Source organism: Carassius carassius, chromosome 45, assembly GCF_963082965.1.
Source record: "Carassius carassius chromosome 45, fCarCar2.1, whole genome shotgun sequence".
Lineage (NCBI taxonomy): Eukaryota > Metazoa > Chordata > Actinopteri > Cypriniformes > Cyprinidae > Carassius > Carassius carassius.
The window spans coordinates 13,804,688-13,827,898 of record NC_081799.1 but is presented as its reverse complement, the minus strand read 5'-3'; the positions used below and the strand labels follow the sequence as shown (position 1 = coordinate 13,827,898).

General features: G+C 36.4%; 2 protein-coding genes across 2 annotated transcripts; both read left to right on the top strand.

Annotated features, from left to right (window-relative positions):
• The first annotated feature begins 886 nt into the window (after positions 1 to 886).
• Positions 887 to 16,497, top strand: trpc4a (transient receptor potential cation channel, subfamily C, member 4a). The gene is made up of 11 exons (XM_059539492.1): positions 887 to 1,319; positions 6,539 to 6,942; positions 8,835 to 9,353; positions 11,002 to 11,344; positions 11,446 to 11,585; positions 13,104 to 13,435; positions 13,526 to 13,721; positions 13,892 to 14,086; positions 14,394 to 14,435; positions 14,686 to 14,775; positions 15,174 to 16,497. The coding sequence occupies exons 2-11, from the start codon at positions 6,565 to 6,567 to the stop codon at positions 15,684 to 15,686; spliced, it is 2,748 nt and encodes a 915-aa protein (XP_059395475.1). The 5' UTR covers positions 887 to 1,319; positions 6,539 to 6,564; the 3' UTR covers positions 15,687 to 16,497.
• A 2,003-nt stretch (positions 16,498 to 18,500) lies between these two features.
• Positions 18,501 to 21,524, top strand: ftr54 (finTRIM family, member 54). Its single transcript, XM_059539432.1, has 4 exons — positions 18,501 to 19,138; positions 20,246 to 20,393; positions 20,488 to 20,544; positions 20,741 to 21,524. Exons 1-4 carry the CDS (start codon positions 18,557 to 18,559, stop codon positions 21,292 to 21,294), a joined length of 1,341 nt encoding a protein of 446 aa, XP_059395415.1. The 5' UTR covers positions 18,501 to 18,556; the 3' UTR covers positions 21,295 to 21,524.
• Positions 21,525 to 23,211: the final 1,687 nt, after the last annotated feature.

Genomic DNA, 23,211 nt, shown 5'->3' with positions numbered 1-23,211 from the left:
TGTAAACGTCTTCTACATCATTGAGAATCAGATGACTGATATTATGCAAACAACTGTGAAAGAGAAAGATAAAAAAAAATTAAAAAAAGGAAAAAGGATAAACAGAAACAGATTTTCAGTTTGGGCAGAAGACCTGCATATTCTCAGAGGAGTTTGAATATGACAGGTGGTGAACATTTTGCAATAGCTGCTGATGAATTATGTGAAATTTGCTTTATGGCTCCACATCTTTAATTTGTCTGTCCTTCAGATCTCTGAGATGACATGAAATTCTCAGAGAGAAATGTTTTTGGCTGCTGCTGCAGTTTGATTTGTCTTGCTCTGTGATGTTTGAACCTCTTAATCGGACAAATTGCAGGAAGGATTTGAAATTTTAAAGTTGGCTTCTTCACACCTAAAACTTCAAACCCAGATCAATGACTCAGTTTCACAGGTTTGAACAGGAGAGACAAAAATCATCAGTGTCTGGACTCACTTCATTTGTACTGTTTTGTCGGTGAAGTGTAGCCTACATGTGAATAAATGGCACAGGCGCTCACTGCCACTGGTTTACAGACAAGCCTGTCCAAAACATTCATCTGTTCTATCAGTCATTTGATTACAAACATTGCAGTGCCCATGAAGGAGCCAGTTTTTTTCTAGGTATAGGCTATTATATGTCTGTTTTTTTCTTGTTAAATCATATTTTTCAAAACTGCTTTTCAATCCATAATGTGCAAACCTTTATAATTAGCATTAAAAATCTGAGCGCACCTTTAAAGACTGTCCGTGATACTAGACGTCGAGTGTTGACCCTATAAACATGTACAAGCACTCTCTCAGGAGAGAGAGAGAGAGAGAGAGAGAGAGAGAGAGAGAGAGAGAGAGAGAGAGAGAGAGAGAGAATATGCAGACAGGACATCTGGTAGCCTTTGCGATCCAAGTCTCTTCAATTATCAAAATAACTCGTAACGAAAGATGCGAACGCGTCACACTGACGTGCGATGAAACCTACTTGGGAAAGCGAGTAGGCTATGCAAGATGATAAACCATCAAAGATCTCACACGTGCACTTTCCGGAGACAGACAACAAATATGTTGCTTTGGGAAACTCTGCAGATTAGCTCCATCTTGAATACGAAATGAGAGGATCGCTGTGTCTCGCTGCGCGTACACATGGATATGATTTTCCCGCGTTCTATTTCTATCTTTGCGCATTTTCGCGCTTTTTCCTCTGTGGAGGCGGTTGGAGTGTAACGGGTTTTCTTCTCGTTGGGCACCTGTTGTACGTTAGTTAGACGGAATCAGTCACGAGTCGGTGCAACATCCAAAACCAACAGGTGAGGTGATTCTGTTATTTCATAAAAGGGCAGTTCATCGAAAAAACGCAAATTCTTTGCTCACCCACAGATTGTTCTAAATCTGTGTGACTTTCTAATGTTAAACACAAATGGAGGTGTTCGGCAGATTGACAGCCTCAGTCACCATTTACTTTATTGCATCTTTTTTTCCCACCATACACTGGATACTGAGGCTATACTATACTTGTTGTTTCGTGTAACACAGTGAAAAAAGTAAGTCACAGGTTTAGAATAAAACAGGGGTGAGTAGGCTATTAACATAATTTGCATTTTGGTTGTAAAGTGACAACGAGTTCCATTTTATAAAAGCGCTTTTCCAGAGAATTACTGTGGTATTTGAAAATCAATAATACATTAAATCTCAAGTAAGTCTCTCTAAAGACTGCTTTAAACTATCATATAACACCACATAAAATGTAGCCTGCTTTTCATACACGTTGCCTACCTTTATATAATGTGCATCATGTTTGGGTGCGCGTGGATTGTGACATTTTGCTAACTCTAATCGCGACAAAAACATCTACGGTCAGAAATGCTGCTGAGGTAGGCAGCTCACTATATTTCGAGACACAGCCTGCGGCAGTCATGAGTGGAGACTGAAGAGCGCACTGCGCAGTGATCTGTCTGTGTTCATCCACCACTTCTGTGCACATTATGAAAATGCCCTCGTAAATTATAGTAAAACCACTTCAATGGGTAAAAGGTTAATAAATAGACCAAACAATGACAGAATTCCAATCTACGGGGTGCGGATGTGTATAAATAAACACTTATTTGGTTGAAGTAGCCTACATGCATTTCTTTTCCTGAAGCCAAGTTCAGCTAAGGTTGTCCTCTGAAAATGTGAACTGAACCAATTTATTGAACTCAGTTTTTTTTGAGGGTTTGCTTGAGGGTTGGCCTAATTAAATAAAATAAAATTGCTTAAATTATTTTTAAAAATAAAATATCATAAATTATTGCAAATAGTGTAAAAGGAATTATGAGTGAGTGGCCTCTTAGTAATTGAATATAAATTGATTATCAAAACACACACTCAAAAAAAAAAAAAAACATTCTAAATAACTTAAACAAAAGTCCCAGTTCACTAAAAAGCAAGAAGCAACAATCATCATATGGTGACTTACTAAATGCAACATACACAACATAAGACAAAAGAGCTTAAATCTATATAGATTTTTTTGTAATAATTATTAGGCCTGTAACATGTTCTCATATGTTCAAAAGCTTTGACTACTAGCGACATTTCTACAGTATAAGCAATATTTTGATTCCAAAGTTGTATAAGGAATTTATGTAATTTAGTAAAAAAAAAAAATAATAATAAAAAAAGTAAAAATAGCAAAACATTAAGCTTATCCTTCACAATTTTGTTTAATCTGACACAATGAGTGTAACAATATAAAAGCCTGGAAGTTCCTCATGAGTCTACAAGTTTGTATGAGAACACTGAGAAGACTGAGGACCATAATGTTTTATCACTAGACTATATTTGTCAGTGCCAGTCACAAGTGCAAGTGTTTGTTTAACTTGATATATATTTGGACCTGTAAAACACAATGAGGTTTTAGAATAGTAACTTAAAAATTTGTTGGAGAACAAAATGTTTTAACAGCATGTTCCTGTAACACACACACGAAAAAGCACTTTCCATAGAACATCAGAATCATCTACAAGCTGAATCAATTGTGGATGGTTAGATACTGATTTTCAGTCCCCTGATGCTATGAACCTATTATGACAAATATCTATCCCATATCTAGCGGAGACGTATGCAGATTTCAGTGACTACAGAAAATGTACCCATTTTGCTTGCAGGGATGACATATTTTTGTTGGCCGCCCAGGAAGTTAGCATCAACCTGTTTCCCTCAACTAAAATCTAACAGGATTTTTCCATTGGCTTTTGGATTATTGCAAAAATAAGTTTTGTGACCAACAAAAGTTTATGATTCTTATATATTTTGATGGGTATGGTAGTCTTTATAAATGAACACAACTTTTATGAAAATTAAAGCCTAAATACAACTGTCAGAAGTAAAAAAACCAAACAAAAAAACCAAACATAGAATATAAACAAACTATACCAAGTTGATGAAGAAACTCTTTGCACATCTCTGTATAAATTGGATTGATTGTAATAATTTTATAACTTTAACGTACTTGAAGTTTGCACCAAGCAATAGGGAAATACAAGTATTGGATTGGGACTCATTATTAACAGATATTCAATATTCAGTGACTCAGATCTGGGGCACAAAAAACCCTGATTGGGACATCCCTAGTAAAAATATGTTGAGCTTGTTTTAACCACAGACCTTATTTAGGGTGTTTAAAGTACCCCTATAGACGGTTTCATCGGGCGCACGCGCCTGGACCTAAGTTAACTTCCAGTCTGTGTTGTGTATATCGGTCTGGCTGCGGTGCTTTCTACAAAAGCAGTTAAAGTCAAGGTGATGAGTAGACTGAAGTTGGGCTCAGGTGGTTGTGCTGTGTGATGTGTTTCTGAAACATTTATTTATTTTTGGAGACTCGCCACGATTTTAAAACCGATCAATTTTCAAAAAGGCTTCGTTGAATAAACATGAGTAACGTTACGTACCGCACGCTTAATAATAATATTTCCTTATATTTATATGTTTTAATATCAAAACGAGGCACGGGTGTTTTTATATCACTATTTCTGAATAACGCAGCGTTTGTGAGCATACCAGCTCTGCTTTGTTTACAGCTGTTGCTGGGGAAACCTCTATTTCTCGCGCTTTATGCATCTCCTGCTCGGAAATAATTAATTTGCATTGTCATTAAGTCCACCTGATTTACGCAGCAAACATATTTTGTTTGTTATCAAAAAAAATATCTACTCTAGAGGGACTTGGCTGTTGTTATTGATTCTATCTGGAAGTTAGGGCCACAAAAGCGTGCATGCGCAGTAACGTTTGTTTATGTTGTTGCCGTTGAAACCGTCTATAGTACAGTGGCCTAGTAGTGCACAACATAATGCAATTAAAAAAACCAAACATAAGCTCACAACACAATTAAAAAAGCTGACATAAGCTCATGACACAATGACATTAAGCCACAACACAACGGAAATGCTCCCGACCACTAGAGGGCAGTGTTGACAGTTAAACATTAAAAAAACATTAAACAAAAAAAACATTAAAAATTAAAAATATTTCCTTGAGATGCCACTAGCAATTCTCAAAGTGATTAATATGTGCAATCGATTTTTTACTGAATGATTTGATATCCTGGTTATCTTAATGTATCAATTCATGATTCGAGCAGAAAATAAATCAATATTATTTCTTAGGGCTGTCTTCGACTAAAGATTTTTCTCGGCGACCAGTAGTCATTTATGTTAAGCAGTTTGTCGACTAATCGCACTTTTATATGAATAAACCATAAATCATAGTAATGAGCATTTAACTGCTTATGTAGCACACGAATAAGGTTTGCCACACAGCGCACCGGCATAAGTACAGTATTGATTATGAATGCGTCATGAAAAAAAAGCAAGGAGCCTTAACATTTGAATAATTCGTTGATAAACCAGTGTTTGCTGAATTTTCGTCTGCAGTGATGAATTGACGATCTCTTCAGAGAATGCGCCTATATTAATGTTTCATACAGATCACATCACCTGAGAATAGTTGTTTTCCATCTGAATTGGTTCGTTTTAATGAAGACATTTTGCTTTCTATAGATAGGCCTCAATTTCTTATGCCTGAGTTTCTTTTATTATTTGACGCGCTCAAGTTCAAAGACCGTGATGGGACAGCAGAACGTGCACGTGAACCCTGTTTGCTTTCATTAATTTACAAAATCACAATTTTTTATTTTTTATTTTATTGTGACTGCAACAGTCTTTGAAGCTTACGAAAATGTATAACTTGTATTTGTATGACCAAACAATGTTAAGTGCAAGTGAGTAAACCTATGCACGCTTCCTCATTCCACACAAACACTGAAATAGCTCACATAGGTTAATGTCAGAGTAAGCGGCCAAGTGCAGTTGCTACTACTTGCATATTTCAGATGATAAACCATATTTGAGGTCAATAAATGATAGGCGAGCATTTGGATGCCCTGGCCGATGTCCTTTAAGTTACCACATAGAGCAGCTGTTAATGATCTTTCGTCGCAAAATGCATGACTTCACCACTTCCTGTGGATTTTTTTTTTTGCGACTAAAAAAAAATGTGGTCAATTAAGCCTTTTCTCTATAATATTGTGTTGTGAGCTTATGTTTGCTTTTTTAATTGCGTTGTGTTGTGCACTACTGGGCCCCTGAACTATTGTGCCATTTTTAAGGTATATTGTTTTGGGACTCTCCTACAATAGGTTTACATGCATATAAGGTCAAACAATGTTTTCTCAAATTATTTGTTCAAAGCAGTTTTAAGATTAAGTCTCTCTAAACCCCTCCTTTCTGTGATCGTACTCTGCTCTGATTGGTAAGATGGCCCGGTCTGTTTTGATTGGTCTACCCCATACAGCACATGTCAGAAACAATATGCACATTGCCATAGTACCGTATTTCAAATGCTTGAGAGAAAATATAAACATCATAATTTGCTAAAGATAATTTGCATTCACATACAGCTACATTACACACTGCATTAAAGACAATATTCTAACCGTAGAACTGGTATTGATAAATTGTTAACTCATTTCTGGGTTTTGGTCTATAAATATACAATATCCCCTTAGTGGTCCAAATGACTACAAGAGGGCATTTTCAGAGTTTATTTGTGTGGTGAGGGAAAGCAAAACTGATCCATTTTATTTATTCATTTCATTGATAAAGTTAATGATGACTTTTGAATGTACCAGGTTGCTTTGCCCTTAGACAAATAACAAAAATCCAGTCCATGGTATACATTTATGACTTAACCAACATCAAGTGCACTCTTGACTCCATTAAGATCTTGTCCCATTAGAAGTATCTGAGGTTTTCATTGTGGCCTTCAACATAACGCCCAAATCTAATAACCTCCTCATAACCTCGAAGTTCTACAGAAAACCAAGCAAATGAGGGCTAAGTGTCATGCTAATGGGATGTTGGGTGTGGAGATGATGGTTTGCAATGCTTAGAGCCATTTCCTCTGTAATGCATGATTCTTACCCTCATTTACCAGCATCCTTTCATTGTCTGTACTTGGTCTCTCTATTTCCATCTCTCTTCTTGCCCAGTTGTCTCACACGAAGGCATAGCAGCAATGTCACAGCTCTACTTTCGCAGAACGGATAACTTCTCATACAGGGACAGGATCCCTCTGCGGATAGTTCGAGCCGAGTCTGAACTGTCAGCGCTGGAAAAGGCCTACCTGTTTGCTGTGGAGAAAGGTGACTACGCCAGCGTCAAACAAGCTCTGATAGAAGCCGAGATCTACTTCAAAATCAACATCAACTGCATCGACCCTTTGGGACGGACAGCTCTGTTGATTGCCATTGAGAATGAGAACCTGGAAATTATTGAGTTGCTGCTCAGCTTTAACGTGTATGTGGGGGATGCGCTTTTACACGCTATACGAAAGGAAGTGGTGGGGGCTGTGGAGCTGCTTTTGAATCATAAAAAGCCCAGTGGGGGCATGCAGGTAAGATAGCAATCACTGACAAATTTACTTCCGAATTTCCTGTATACCCAAAAGAATTCGATGTCTCACCTACTGTACCATCTCTTGGGTCCTCTTTTCAATTCAACTTACACATGCAGGAATTCCCAGTTGCCTTGGTAATCCCTTCTTTTGTGAAGCGACTGTAAATGTGCAGATTACATCCAAACTGTTTCAGAGCATTTCAAATAGTTTTTCTGACCATGTTGCAGAGGTACGTGGAAACAGAGAAAGCACTCATCCTCTTGAAAGTGATTTGTTCCCTGTAGACCTGGCTGTTTAATTAAAAGTTTTGGAAGTAGTGCTCTTCTTAATAGTGCTTTCTTACTTTTTCGTGAAGATTACTTGTATTATACTTTTTTACTGTCTTGCAGCTGAAGATTAAGTAATTTTCCACTTTGTTTGAAGGGCTTGTGACCCAGATAAAGTTGTAATGACTTCAGTGGCACACCGTGTAGCAAACTGATTGTCATGCCACCACGTCTCACAGAAAAAGAAGGTGAATTTGAAATAATACCTGGTTGAGCAAATTAAATACATTTTTTTGGGGGGGACAGCACAGAATAATTGAATCATGCATTGAGCAGCTTAAAGGCTTTGTTCAGACAGGCAGCAAAAGTTTTATTTATTGCTGTATACCACAGAAAATCCCCCTTTTTTATTTATTTTTTGTAGTCTGAACAGCAAAACACTTTCAAAACACTTGAAATTTTACCTAGCCTGATCCAGATGTTTTAGTCTAAACCACTTGGGTTTAAATTTATTTAAATTTATAATACACAATTCACAATATTGTCCAAATAATTTTTTCTCAGTTTTACCTTTTATTTTTTTTAAGAAATTAATAATTTCAGCAAGGAAACATTAAATTGATCAAAAGTTATGACATTTCTATGAACTTGGAACTTTCTAATCAGCAAAGAATCTTGAAAAGAAAAATTCACAGTTTTTAAAAAAAAATTCAAAATCCACAAAAATAAAATAAAAATAATAATAGTAATTATATATTTAGACCAAATTAGCATATTATAAAAATTTCTGAAAGAAAATGTTACACCGAAGGCAGGAGTAATGATGCTGAAAAATCAGCTTTGACATTACAGGAATACAATAAATTTCAAATTGTTATATATTTTTAATCAAATAAGTTAAGTCACTTTCTTGTCCACAAGTGCATTAAATAAATGCAGTCTTGGTGAGCATGAGAGACATCTTACCAATTCCAAAATTTTGAACAGTAGTGTATATACAGTCATTTAGCAACACTTCTGATTGTTAATTTACAGAGGTTACAGGGGGAGGACCCAGACTGCTCCTAGACAAATGAATGTGAGAAAATGTAATGTTTAATATGGTGGCAATAGGAATGGATCACTCAGCTTTTTGATGAATTGGTTCACTCAAGTAGACCTGACTGAACTGACTTGCCTTGAATGGACTTTAATTTACTGTAGAGATGGACTCCATGAAGCATCCTGGGGTTAAAGGTCACAGTGATAGCTTGTGGCTTTTTTAACAACAAATCAATTTCTTCCTTGGTATCCTTGTCTTCCAGTGAAAACATCATTAAAATAAGGTACTACTGGGAAAGGTATTGTTTTGTTGTTTTTTTTGTTTTTGAGAAATCAACCATTAATGAGGTTTATGCTTGAAATATTTTCCGACAGGATTAAACCATTATGTTTTTTTTAATTATTATTTTAATAACTAAATTTAATTTAAATTTCTCTGAGAACAAGACTTGAACATCATAATTCTGCTTTTTCAAGCAGATGTATCTTGTTTTAAGCACATTTATACTAGAAAACAAGAAAAAAATACAAAATAAGAAATTGATTGTGAACTTTATCAACCCTGATTTCTCTCTTTTCTAGGTGCCTCCTATCCTGTTGGATAAACAGTTCTCCGATTTTACCCCTGACATAACGCCCATCATCTTGGCCGCTCACACCAACAACTATGAGATAATCAAGATGCTGGTTCAGAAGGGTGTGTCCATGCCCCAGCCCCACCAGGTGCGCTGCAACTGTATGGAATGCGTGTCCAGCTCAGACGTGGACAGCCTGCGACATTCCCGATCCCGTCTCAACATCTACCGGGCCCTGGCCAGTCCCTCGCTCATTGCCCTCTCCAGCGAAGACCCCTTCCTGATGGCCTTCCAGCTCAGCTGGGAGCTCCAGGAGCTCAGCGAGGTGGAGAATGAATTCAAGTCCGAGTATGAAGAGCTTTCCCAGCAGTGCAAGCAGTTCGCCAAAGATCTGCTTGACCAAACGCGCAGCTCCAGAGAGCTCGAACTGATTCTGAACTATAGGGATGATATGAATCTCCTGGAGGATGAAGGGAATAATGATCTCGCTAGGTTGAAACTGGCTATCAAGTACCACCAGAAAGAGGTGAGTTTTGTGCTCTTCAGACATCAACATTGGACAACAACAGCTTGGAAAAGCAGTCTACAACTACTTCAAGATCATTAGCAGTAGCACAAAATAATCACTCCAGATAGAAACAGCACTTGAGCGTATTACAAAGGTTCATTCAGGGACTTTGCTTGGATGATTGTTGATTTGGCAATTTGATGTATTTTACATGTTGTGGATAATATATTTCAGGTGGTGTTGTTTTTCTGTTTAGCAAATTTTGTGTTTTAAAACTGAGTGGAATATTGTCACCACCAGAAGGTAGGTTGTTTTTTATTCTCTCTAGAGGAATGGTTCCCACGCATGTCCATGGATGCCCATTTCAGGTCTTGGAGTCTCTACTATTGGGCTGAAGAGTTGATCAGATGTGTCAGACAAAGAAGACATGCCAAATGTGCCGTGTTGAGGACATCCAGGAACATAATTGGGAACCACTGCTCTAGAGGGATGCTGCATAGTGGCTGCAACATATGAATCTATGTTGCCCCCTTCTGTGCACATTAAACATTACAAGCTCTTTCTGTTTGAAAGGTAGAAGGAAATTTCTTCTTTTTCAAGAGAGGCTTCTATGTGATATACATCAACTTAGAGGTTTTTACTTTGCTATGCATATGTACGTATGGTACTGTATTGCACTTCACTTGCTTAAACATGACTGAAAATGGAGAAAGAATTGGATGCTTACAAGCTGTGGAAGCTGTAACCTTTTATTTACCTGAGGCATCTGTATGTAAATTAACAGAAGCCCACCAGGATCTTATTATTCCATAGCTGAGTCATTGAAATTCCTCTGGAAGATCTTCCACATCAAAGCCAGATGATAGCAAATTTGGCTGAACGGCCAGACCATTCAATCTCATTATTTGTCTTTCATAAATTAGAGAAACAAAATAGAGAAAAATAAACCTAAAAGGAAACTCAAATGGTGGTCAAGATATTTAAATTTGATAGTTTTTTTTTAAATCATTTTACATAGAAACAATATATTGTAATAATATATATATATATATATATATATATATTGGGCTGGTACCTTTTAAATACCTTAAAAGTGCATATTAGTATGCAAATATGTACCACCCCAGTGACAGCTTTTGGCTATTTTTCCCTGAGAGTGCAGAAATAAATATATACTTTTTGTGAAAAATTAAATAAATAAAATATTTATATTTGTTACATTTTGTTTAATTACAAAATATATGTAGTATGCTGATTTCACTACTGCAAAGATGCAGATAGGGGTAACCAGAACCAGATAGCAGCCTGAGAGAAAAGAACAATGTGTGCCTGTAAGCCCTTCAGTGCCTTATGTGTTTGCTCCTTTTCAAATGGTACTTGTTTCTCATTAGGACATGGCTCTGTTATTTGTGTTCTCCTGCAGAGAGCATTTCTTATGCAACTGCAGAAAGTGATGACAGGCTCCATGCATGATAGAAAGCAGAAAATGGGTTTGCTTTGCTGTACATTCCAGTGAGAAAATGCAAGCAGATCATTAAATTAAAGTTCAGCAAAATCCCAATAACTCAATGTATACATTACATGTACTGTTTGTCTTTACTCCTGTAGGAGACTCTTTTAGTTCATTCAGTATCAATTTAATCTCTTTTCATTATTCTGTGGTTAGTTTGTAGCACAGCCAAACTGTCAGCAGCTGCTCGCATCTCGCTGGTATGATGAGTTCTCAGGCTGGAGACGGCGCCATTGGGCCAGCAAGTTCATCACCTGCATGTTCATTGGATTCCTCTTCCCTTTCTTTTCGCTGCTCTACCTGATCGCTCCCAAGAGCCAATACGGCCTCTTCATCCGGAAACCCTTCATTAAGTTTATATGCCACACTGCTTCCTATCTGACCTTCCTCTTTCTCCTGCTGTTGGCCTCCCAACACGTGGACCGCAAGGACAGTCAGTTCACCAAGCAAGGTCCAGAGCCCACCACTGTGGAATGGATGATCCTACCCTGGGTTTTAGGTAATTTGTGTTTATGGCTGAAAAAATATGATTTGAACAGTTTTTGATTTGAATTTCAAAGAATTTGAAACTTGAATTTGAAATTTGACTTTGCTTTACAGGATTTGTATGGGCTGAGATCAAACAAATGTGGGATGGTGGCTTTCAGGATTACATTCATGATTGGTGGAACCTCATGGACTTTGTAATGAATTCCCTGTATCTGGCCACCATCTCATTGAAGTTCGTCACTTACTTTAAGGTAACAAATCAAAAATAAAGTACTCTTTTACACTTTTTGTATAAAACTGAATTTGACTTAATTTTACCTTTTTATTTTGCATGAACATATGCTTTACGAACTGAAACATTTCCCTGAGATTTTATGTGTGAATTATTATTTGTCAAAAGTACATTCCAGGCATTGGAACAATCCAGCTGGAACATTTATTGAAAAAACTCATATACAGTAATATACAATTCTGTTCAAAATGGGGTCGGTAAGATGTTTTTACAAGTCTCTTATCCTCACCAAGACTACATTTATTTAAGTAAAAATAGATTTTGATATTGTCACCAATTATTGGGGTCAAACACCTATTGTATCTGTTAGTTTTCTTCTTCATCTTCAGCATTTAGTCTATGGCAGCCCATAGAACCGTATGGTAAAAAATTGTGAAATTTGGCACACTGATAGAAGACTGTCTCAACATTAACCACCAGCAAATTTAGAGTCTCTAATTCAAACCATAATGTCTAAAGTTACACATATGTTTATGCTAATAACTTCTGAACTGTAAGGTTTAAAAACAGAATCCCAAAGCAAAAACACTTTTGTGTATTCCAACTAAACTACATGCAGTATTTTTGTTTTGGCACAGTACCTAGTGGTCAGGAGATACTGTATGAAAAATAGATATTTTTGCTTTAGCTTCTGAACAGTTTGTCAAAAAAATCCTAAAACTAGTCTCTTCAGATTTCCACATTTACCAGGATTTCCCATATTGGCTCCTAACATCTTGAGACCATGCCAGAAAACAAATTACCAAGAGCTTTTTGACAGACCAAATGGTTCTCAAATAATGCATCATTGAAATTGTTGGCATAATTTAGATGTGAATATTGTAATATAGTAACATGAAATCCCTAAATACACTATATCAAAGAAAAAAAAAACATTAATGCAAAGAAATATAGTACATTCATTTTGTAAAAATAAAATTATATGATTATCATCTACACTCTGTGTTGACCACAAATAATGGCAAATGACCTACTAAAGGAACAATACCAAAGGATTAATAAATGTATTATAAAACAATTAAGTTAAATTTACAAAAAAAAATCATTTCAGCAAAAATGTTTGCATGGCAAGTGGAAATCTCATTTACGGACCAGCTGAAAGTGCTGCTAACCAGTGTTGGGTAGCCCCGCCCAGTGTGGAATCTCATTGGTTCAAAATTGTGGCATACCTGTATATTACAGCAGACACATTTTCACTGACTGTGTATTGCATTCAAAACATTTGGACTTTCATTGTGGACAAACAAATTATCACTGGAAAATGTTTTGGGTTGTGCCTGGTTAGAACAAGATATTGAGCTCACGGCAACCCGAGTTCTATCTCTTCTCTAGGTCCTATGCCGGTCCCGCTCCCCTCTCTCTACCCAAATCTTTCCTTCCATCTCTCCACTGTCCTGTCTTAAGGAGTAAAAAGCTAAAAAAATATAAACCTTAAATAAATAATGACACTTTAATTCTCAACATTTATCTTTTTCAGTGGTCTGAAGACTACAAGCAGTGGAAGGCATGGCAGATGTGGCACCCCGCCTTGGTGGGCGAGGCCTTGTTTGCCATTGCTAACATATTTAGCTCCCTACGACTGATTTCACTTTTCACAGCCAACTCACACCTGGGCCCCCTTCAGATCTCCCTTGGCCGAATGCTGCTGGACATCCTCAAATTCCTCTTCATTTACTGCCTGGTGCTACTCGCATTTGCAAATGGACTCAATCAACTGTATTTCTATTATGAAACTGATGGCAAAGTGACTAATAACAATGTCACATGCAAGGGTATTCGCTGCTCAGAGCAGAACAATGCATTCACCACGTAAGCAAACTCGTATCTATAGATTTGATCTTAACTTTGCTTGTTTTGCAGTACAATAGTGATATTATGTTTTTGGATTGTTTTTTCCAGCATGTTTGAGACATTGCAGTCTTTGTTCTGGTCTATATTTGGTCTTGTTGCCCTGTATGTGACCAATGTTGAGGCCGACCACAAATTCACTGAATTTGTTGGAGCCACAATGTTTGGGACCTACAACATCATCTCTCTGGTGGTGCTTCTTAATATGCTCATTGCCATGATGAATAATTCCTACCAACATATTGCTGTAAGTGCTGTGAATTATGTAATTTCTGTAATTTATGTAATCTTTTGGGCACAATAAAAATAATTGTACATTTATTTAAATATTTTATCACTTTTTGCCTCGTTTGGTGTGACAAATGAAATACAAATAATAACTGGCATATTCAGCTCTTCTCTTTGACTGTTCCACAGGACCATGCTGATATTGAGTGGAAGTTTGCCAGAACGAAACTTTGGATGAGCTACTTTGAGGAGGGCGGCACGCTGCCTCCTCCCTTCAACATCATTCCAAGTCCAAAATCAGGATGGTACTTCATCAGATGGATCAAGACCCACTGCTTCAATATTAAACACAGAAAAAGAACAGAGACATTTGGATCACTCGGGGTAATAAGCCATTTGCTCCTAACAACAAAAGATTTTTATCAGAATGTTTACGCTGCTCTTTCCCAGACAGATGATGATTTATATTGTCAATATACAGAAAGAACTAAACATCCCCCCAAAAGAGTCCATGTCTTACGAAGTCATACGATTGCTCTGTATGACGAGTAATCTTCAAAATGTTCAAATGAGGCTAAATGATTCAGTGAACAAAATGATTGGAGCTGCTGAGGTTTTAACTACCTTGTAATATAGCTAAGTAGGTGTCATGAAAAATCAATACAATCGATCTGTTCTCTTTTTTTCTCAGATGCGTGCTGCTGAAAACGTCCGCACAAACCGCCAGTACCAGGTAATGGTGTCTCTTTCAAAGCAACCGATCATTTAATGTCTACAAAGTGCACTTTGCATCAGATCGACAGATGAAAGGTTCCAGCTCACCACAATCTCTGATTTAATACAGTGTAAATCAACTCAAGTCCTTCTGAATTTAGACATTAATCTACCGTTCAAATACACGTTGACTCTCCTGAAAGACTCTATGGGCTGCTTGTTTGGTCTAATCTTTTCCCGGCTTATAATCAAATTAATTAATTTTTTAGGAGGTACTTAGAAATCTGGTTAAGCGGTATGTGGCAGCAATGATTAGGGATGCCAAAAAAGAAGCAGGATTAACTGAGGAGAACTTTAAGGTAAAGTGTACTTGTTTTATATATATTAGTGCTGGGCAACAATTAATTGTGATTAACCACATTCAAAGTAAAAAAAAAAATGTATATGTGTATGTACTGTGTATACTTTTGTATATATAAAGACACACATACAGTATATATTTTTTATAAAACATGTATATATTTATATTCATAGAATTTATATGATATATATTTAATGTGTAAACATAACATATTTCTCCTAAATATATAAATGTATAGTATATGTGTGTATTTATATATACACAGTACAGACATATGTTATGTACACAAAAACTTTTATTTTGGATGCGATTAATTATATTTGTCCTTTCTTGAATTGTTTTATATCAACTGTACATTATAGTTTACTGAGCAATGTGTGGTTATTATTACTATAGGAACTTAAACAGGATATCTCAAGCTTCCGTTACGAGGTGATGGGAATGGTGAAGGGCACTAAGAGTGGTGTATCAAACTCAAAAGGGCACACAAGAGCTTCAAACCTAGTGTATCCTGATAAGCCTCTAAAGTGCAATTCTACTTCAGCTGGAAGTCAACTAAAAGGCAAAATGAGACTGCAGAACATCGCCACCTCTGTGATCCAGGAGGGTGGACCCAAAGCCAACCCCTGGAAGCCTGGCGGCTTAAGTGGCTTAGCAGATGGTTTCATCTCAAAAGATACTGTTACGAATCAAATGCACTGCAAAGGGCCAATCAACCCAGGAGAGATTTACTCTGTGTCAGAAGAAGCTGGAGAATCTGAAAGTGAAGAACAGGATGACATCGAACAGGGAGAAAACGAGAACCAAAACAATGAAACAGAGAAGGACGGAAGGAATGAGGCTTTGCAAGAGGATGAAGAAATGTCATATATGCGTTATATGTGTAATGAAGAGATGGAGGAAAACTAATATGAAGGAAGCAGATTATAATGGCATTCACTCTCTGAAAAAGCAACAATCAGATTCCGATTGCTGCAAAATAAAGAGAAAGATGCTGTTCTCCTGAACTCTCTCTTTATCCCAGAAGCAGCTGTGGCGAAGGTCCAGTGCAGGGCGCTGCGTCTGGATGATCTGAAAATCAAGTGTTGTTCTGGAGTCTCAGGGATGAATGCCACTTTTAGGAGAATATGGGGTCCGACATTGTTATTCACAGTGATTTACACTCTCAACTGTGTAAATGCTCCTGTAGTTTATCACTGCTCTGCTCCCCTTTCTGCTGAATCATATATGAAGGAGCAACAGCTGACCCCTTGCTATTCTAGACTTTTCATTCTGCCTTTGTTAGATTTAGCATTTTATGCTATCTGTGGTTCCAATGTTAAGAGATGTCATTACCGTCATGCAACCTAATCTCTTTAATGAAGGTTACTATGCAAATATTTACAACTTTTTACCTTTTTAGTCACGTTTTGCATTGAGCAAGAGTTAGTTGTATAAAAGATAGAACTGGATGAAGGGTGTCTTTTTATATACATGGATTAAAACCCAAAGTAAACACTTCATATCATAAAGTATGGTACAATGTACTGTGTAATCATTTCTGTTTCCTCCTCCTCTCATTTGTATTCATCGTAAAGAACAAGGAGAACATGGTATTAGAGAGTTTGCACAGTACATAGTCCTTTATGCTTCTAAATGTCTTATTCCATCTATCCTTGTTGTCTCCATAACAGATTACTCCTCTTATTACAGATCTTGAATTAATGCACAAATATAAATAAATAAAGAAATGCTATACATTGACGCAGTATTATTGTGAGTGTCTCAGTATATATTTTCATAAGCTGAGGGAAAAAAGAAAATCTTACACTGCATTCAAACAGCACAGTGAGAAGGAGCTTAAAGCAATAAATATTATATTAGATTTAATGTAAATTCTGTTGTGATTCATTTTATTTTGACCGATGGCATGCCATATTTTAACCAGCATCAGGTTATCTACTATACTAATGTAAATGGAGGATCTGTAATGGTTTTACTGTAAATAGGCTCAGACTCCTGCAGTGCTGCACAGTTTGATGGGGTGGGAACGTTAAACTGTGGGCACATTTCACCATCTAATTTGATTCACATTCTCCATCCTTCACCAGGATACAAAGGCTTATCTATAATTTATTTGAATTAGTACCCTAGAGAGTCCAGTGTGCAGCCCTAGGGCACTTGAATGAAGCTTTAAAGAGCAGCAAGTCATTTGCACTTCAGTGAGGGTCAATGCGCTGACACGCTATGCTTTGTGAATGCTAAAATCTAGAACTACTGAGCTGACCTCACAGGGATCACTGAAGAGGGATAGAAAAATACTGAAAATGTGATCATTGTGTATTCCAGACAGGCTGCCAGGCTGTATCATTCAGGAATAAAACAACCTTCATTATGAGTGAGTCACTGGATCATTCACATTCACAGAATTATTGCTAAACCGTTGCTAAACGTCTGATATAAATGAGCACCAAATTCAAAACACTTCAGGAGTGTCAAAATCGACATTGGATTGGTTGAATTCTACAGGATTTCCAGGAGACGTGTGTGTCAAGTTCTTTAATAACATTCTGGCTGGAAGAAAGATGCCATGCTGCCAAACCCCCTCACTAAAGAAGAAAGTCATCATGTTTACAACTGTAATGACGGGCGCTTATCATGATCAACTAAACACTGGAGTTTCAAAAGTATGTGAAATATTTAATGTTCATGGCATAGAATCTTTCAAATAAGTCCAAGAGTTTAACACACAGGTCTGTTATTGTGGAAACATTTCCACGCCCCGAAACGTGACGCTGTATGAAACGAACTGTGATGTGTTGTTTGACACGTCAGTTAAACAGCCTCATGGGCGGCCCTTGGCCACTGAAAGCTGCCATGAATTCCAGACCATCAGCCGTCAGTCTGAAGGTCTGGCTACGCAAGACTAATATTTAAGTAACTATATGTTTTTGACTCAAAAATCTCATTTCATAAACATCTCTTTTGATTTTACCAACCTACAATAAAAATGTATAAACAATTTTATACCATGTAGGAGTTGCTACATTAGGTTTGCATTATGGCCATTGCTATTTGCCGTTCTTGCCATTGGCCTTAAATGGAGCCTCGTGGAGATGGGTACTGTGTTCTGCGAGTGAACACAAAGGTGGTGGTGAATATAAATATTGAAAAACTATATTTCAATGTTTTAAGCAAGTGAACACAAAGGTTCTCAGGGGAATGCAAGACTTTTGTAAGCAAATAAAACTTTTTGTGTGGGAATTTCTTTCCTCTTATCACAAAATTTTCCATCACCATGCCCACTTAGAACACAAAACCTCTATTAATTCATGTCTCAGCATTTTCTTACCCAAATTTGTCAATGATGAATCTCGTTTATAAAATTTCAGTGCTACAATTCCCTGGAATCAATGAGTCCATTCTTTTTGTTTTCTGTGGATGTGGCACATTGTAAATAGCTATTCTGGTACTAGTATTTTAATCTATAGACTAATGAACGTGACTACTAGATCAGTATCTTCTAGAACACAATCTAAATGACTCTGTAGACCTTTGTTCGGCTAGTCACTTCTTGTCAAACTCAGGAATCTTTATTACCAGTGCATTTCTCAGAAATGTTGTACAATCTAAAGTTACTGTAAAATAAATCTGCTTAGTGACCCTAGTGGACTTTTTATAGGACTCTGTTAATGGTAAATACCATCACATCATACAGACACACCTGTTCTGCTGCCTTCCCTTAAACAGAATCAGGAAACTAGTGTGGTGTTTAGCTGTCTTCATCTACATGTATTCAAATGGCTGAAGCTAGACTTTATGTGAGTAGGGATCAGTTCAACTGTTCGATCTGTCTGGAAATTCTGAATGATCCAGTGACCATCCCCTGTGGACACAGTTACTGTATGGACTGTATCAGACGCCACTGGGATGAAAATGCTCACGGGAGACAATACAACTGTCCCCAGTGCAGACAGAACTTCACTCCAAGACCTGTTTTAGGGAAAAATGTGGTGGTTGCTGAAATGGTGGAGAAACTGAAGAGAACAGAACTCCAGCCTGCTCAAGTTTCTCAAACTGAAGCTGGACCTGGAGATGTGGAGTGTGATGTCTGTACTGACAGAAAATATAAAGCCATCAAATCCTGTCTGGTGTGTCTGAACTCTCTCTGTCAAAGCCACTTTCAACAACATGAGAAAGTCTTCAAAGGTGAGAGACACAGTATGATTGATGCTACTGCGCAAGAGGAGATGATCTGTCCAATACACAATGAGCTTTTGGAGATTTTCTGTCATACTGACCAGATGAGTATTTGTAAGCGTTGTACGATGGATATCCACAAAAACCATGATGTGACATCAGGAGCAGGGAGAATGAATCAGGTATGAATTAGAAACAATAATGCAACAGAGCAAATGTTTGTCCATCACATACATGCCATGTACTTGCTTTCGGTTTTGAACTGATTGCCAACTCATTTCAACAAAGTTAATCATCCACTGACGAACATTATAGCCAAATTAAATCCCTCTGACCAAGCACTAATGCGTAAAGTATAATTATGCCTTGCAAAGAGTATATTACAAATGTTTTGCCTTGTGTAATAGTATCCATTTTTAAACTGACACAAATCCAAAATATGCAGTTAAAGGGTTTGTTCACACAAAAATGAAAATTCTGTCATTAATTACTCACCCTCATGCCGTTCCAGACCTATAATATATTTGTTAATCTTCGAAACACAAATTAAGATATTTTTCAAGAAATCTGAAAAATACCGCAATGTAACCACAATGTTTAAACATCATTAAAATAGTTCATGTGACATCAGTGGTTTAACTGTACTTTTATGAAGCTAAGAGAATATTTGTGTGTGTGCAAAGAAAACAAAAATAACTGCTTTATTCAGCAATTTCTTCTCTTCTATGTCAGTCTTCGATGCGCGTTCATGAGAGTATCATAACACATATGTGTGATGCTGCTGATGCAGGAGCCGGCTTTCTGACACATAATGTATAATATATTTCTTAGTTCATATTCTGTATAGTCTGGTTCAAATAAATGAGATTTGAATCTAAAACAGGTTTGAAAGCAAGGATGTAAGGGACTGATATACAGTATGATAAACTCTTTTAATTTTGGTGTGTCAATTTAAACAAACTAACAAACATACAGTACATGCCTTTTTTGGTACATACATCATAACCAGTTATAAAAAATAAATAACAAATATGCACAGTCCAATAAGAAAAATAATGTGTTACACTAAAGTTGGAAACTTGGCAACATTTTATGGAAAAGAAGAATTTTATATTAAATCCTGAACAAATATCAAATCTACCAAAATGTTAGAAAAAGATACAGTGATTGAAATAAAATGCAACACGGTCACTGTAATAGATCAGGTAAACAAGATAGTTTAGTTTGACAAAACTAGTTCGTTTTGAAAGTTAGTGTGGATTTAGATTTAGATCTTTTTTTTTTTCCAGAGTTCTTCATCTTATTTGGTTCCTCCTGAACCTTTCAGTTTTGATGTTGTTTCTCGTTCTGATCATGGGAGAAAATCTTTCGCCAAAAGACTAAAGAAAAAAATGGACAATTTCCTTAATTCGGAGGTAATGGTTGTATCTGGTTGGGGTAGGTTGCATTCATTCAAGCATGAAGCATGTAAATAAATACTACTGTATATTAAATACAAAGAATTACATTAAATATGATATTTCTTTCATAGTAATGCGCTGCAAATTTCCTACTGATGGACCCAGAAACAGGAATCAGATCCTACAATGTACGTCACTCCACCTTCAAACATGTACACATATGACATGACTTTCCACTAACTTCTACTGTTTTAATAGTACATTTAAAGGCATGAAAAAGAAGTTGTGATAGTGTTTTCTTCCCATTGTTACGTAGTATATGCAAAAAAATTTAATTTTCCATTTTTAAATATTGTGTTTAATATTGTATTGTATCTCCCTTAGATTCACACGAGCTCTCAATGGATTCAAACACAATGAATGAAACACTCCTACTGTCTGTAGGGAACAGAGTGGCTACAAACACTGGCAAAGTCCAGCTATATCCCGAACATCCAGAGAGATTTGATTGTTGGCCTCAGGTCCTGTGTGGAGAGAGTGTATGTGGACGAGCCTACTGGGAGTTTGAGTGGAGTGGAAGAGCTGGTGTGGGAGTATCATTAGCCTATAAGAGCATTTGCAGAAAGGGAAATGGCGACGAGAGTAAATTTGGATGTAATGATCATTCTATGAATCTGTACTGTTCTCCTTCCAAATACACATTCTGGGACAGTAACAAAAAGACTAAACTATATGTAAACATTTCTAAATTAAAGACTTCTAGATTGGCAGTGTATGTGGATTACAGTGCTGGAATTGTGTGCTTCTTCAGCATCTCTGACAAAATGAAGCTCATCTACATAGTCCAGACCACATTCACTCAGCCCATCTATCCTGGGTTTAGGGTTTATTGTGGATCATCAGTGCAACTGTGTGATCCAGCAATGAACTGTACATGATTTTGAGAGAGATGTGAGATTCAAATTGACGATGGTATTTTTTTTCAGTCAATAAATCTGTTAAAAAAAGAAAAAGAAAAATGAATAACAAACAAAGAGAAAGATTTAGATTACATTTACATATACTGCCATTAAAAAGTTTGGGATCAGTAAAAATGTTAATGTTTTTTTAAATGTTTATTTTGCTCATCAAGGCTGTGTTTATTTAATCAAAAATACAGAAAAATACCTTAATACCTAAATATTGTGAATTTTTGTAATTTAAAATAGCTGTTTTCTATGTGAATATATGTTAAAATGTGATTTATTCCAGAGATACATAGATTAATTTCCATCAGCCAATACTCCAGTCTTCAGTGTCACATGATCCTTCAGAAAATTATGATTTATTTATTATCAATGATGGAAACAGCTGCTTGATATGTTTAGGAACCTGTGATACTTTCTTTAGGATTCTTGGATGAATAAAAAGTTAAAAAGAACAGCATTTATTTAAAATAGAAATATTTTGTAATAATATACACTACCGTTCAAACGTTTGACTGTCATTTTTTTCTTCCATTTTTTGAAAGCAATCAGTGCTTTTTTCAGCAAGAACATATTTACTGATAAAAAAATGATAGTAAAGACATATGATTAGAAAATATTTCTATTTTGAATAAACACTGTTTTTAAACTTTTTATTCATCAAAGAATCCTGCAAAAAATATCTCAGTATCACAGGTTCCAAAATATATAAATAAATAAATAAAAATAATACTTTTTTTCAAAGCACCTCAACTGTTACCAACATTGATAATAAATCAGCACATTAGAATGATTTCTGAAGGATCATGTGACACTGAAGACTAAAGTAATGGCTGCTGAAAATCCAGCTTTGCATCACAGAAATATAATATGTGTGTGTGTGTGTGTGTGTGTGAACTGAAAAGTGTAAAGAGTTAAAAGACACCTTTTTTATTTCTATAATTGCAACTGTATCACTGTGTTAGCAGCATGATAAACACTATTTGTGTGATGCACATTGTATGTTGCAAATCAGATTTGAGGTTTCATTTCAGGGAAGGCAGAAGTGCCTTAGAATTAGAATAATTGTGTAAATGATATGTAGAGTAAAAATACTCATTACAGGCAATCTGTACACAGACTGGACTGGGGCAAAATTTAAGTAACCTAGTGAACTCAAATGTATCTCAAATGCAAAACGTATGTTACATTAAAGAATAATAAAAATTCTGGTCAATACATTGTTCTCTTTGTGAGTCTTGCTGTCTTTCTATAACTTTAAAATGTATCCCAGGTCCCTTCTATCTGACCTCAATACTCACAGCTAAGTTAATTTTCGCTCTTTAGTTTTTGAAATTATTATTTTTATATTGAAAGTGGTGACAAGTAAGTCTTTATGAGTGAGTCACTGAATCATACACTGAACTGAGGCATCATTTGGAACTAACTGGCAAATAGAAACAAGCAATATAAATTTTTACAATTGTAAGTTACAACATCAAACTTCTTTTTTGTATAATAAATACAAAATTTAGCTCATGACAGCGGTAGTTTTAAGTCATATTACATTCTGATACAATACCATTGGCAAATTAAAGCTACAAGATGCCGTTTCTGTGCTACTCGAGTCAGCGGAACTACAAAACGTACAAACCTTTGCAAAAAACACCCCAAACAAAGCTCGTAAAGTACACGTAAAAGTACGCTACTTTCAACAAAAGGTCCAAAATAATACTTTCGACTTAATGCTTGGCTTACCTGTCAGAACAAACATCTCAAGCTCTTCGTATCATTTGCAACCCAACTTTCCATCAAATTCCTCCATCTTGTTAAACACTGTTTGCCCTTGTTGTACCTCACTGTCTGTCTCTGTGTATTTTAGTGAGTCTTCAAAATTTGCATGCAATTTTT

Bases quoted from the DNA above. Each gene is read 5' to 3' on its own strand.
- ftr54 (XM_059539432.1), top strand. From the start codon at position 18,557: ATGGCTGAAGCTAGACTTTATGTGAGTAGGGATCAGTTCAACTGTTCG. The intron at 19,139-20,245 runs GTATGAATTAGA...TTTTTTTTCCAG, and splicing joins GAGCAGGGAGAATGAATCAG to AGTTCTTCATCTTATTTGGT. The intron at 20,394-20,487 runs GTAGGTTGCATT...TTTCTTTCATAG, and splicing joins AATGGTTGTATCTGGTTGGG to TAATGCGCTGCAAATTTCCT.
- trpc4a (XM_059539492.1), top strand. From the start codon at position 6,565: ATGTCACAGCTCTACTTTCGCAGAACGGATAACTTCTCATACAGGGAC. The intron at 6,943-8,834 runs GTAAGATAGCAA...TCTCTTTTCTAG, and splicing joins AGCCCAGTGGGGGCATGCAG to GTGCCTCCTATCCTGTTGGA. The intron at 14,776-15,173 runs GTAAAGTGTACT...TTATTACTATAG, and splicing joins TAACTGAGGAGAACTTTAAG to GAACTTAAACAGGATATCTC.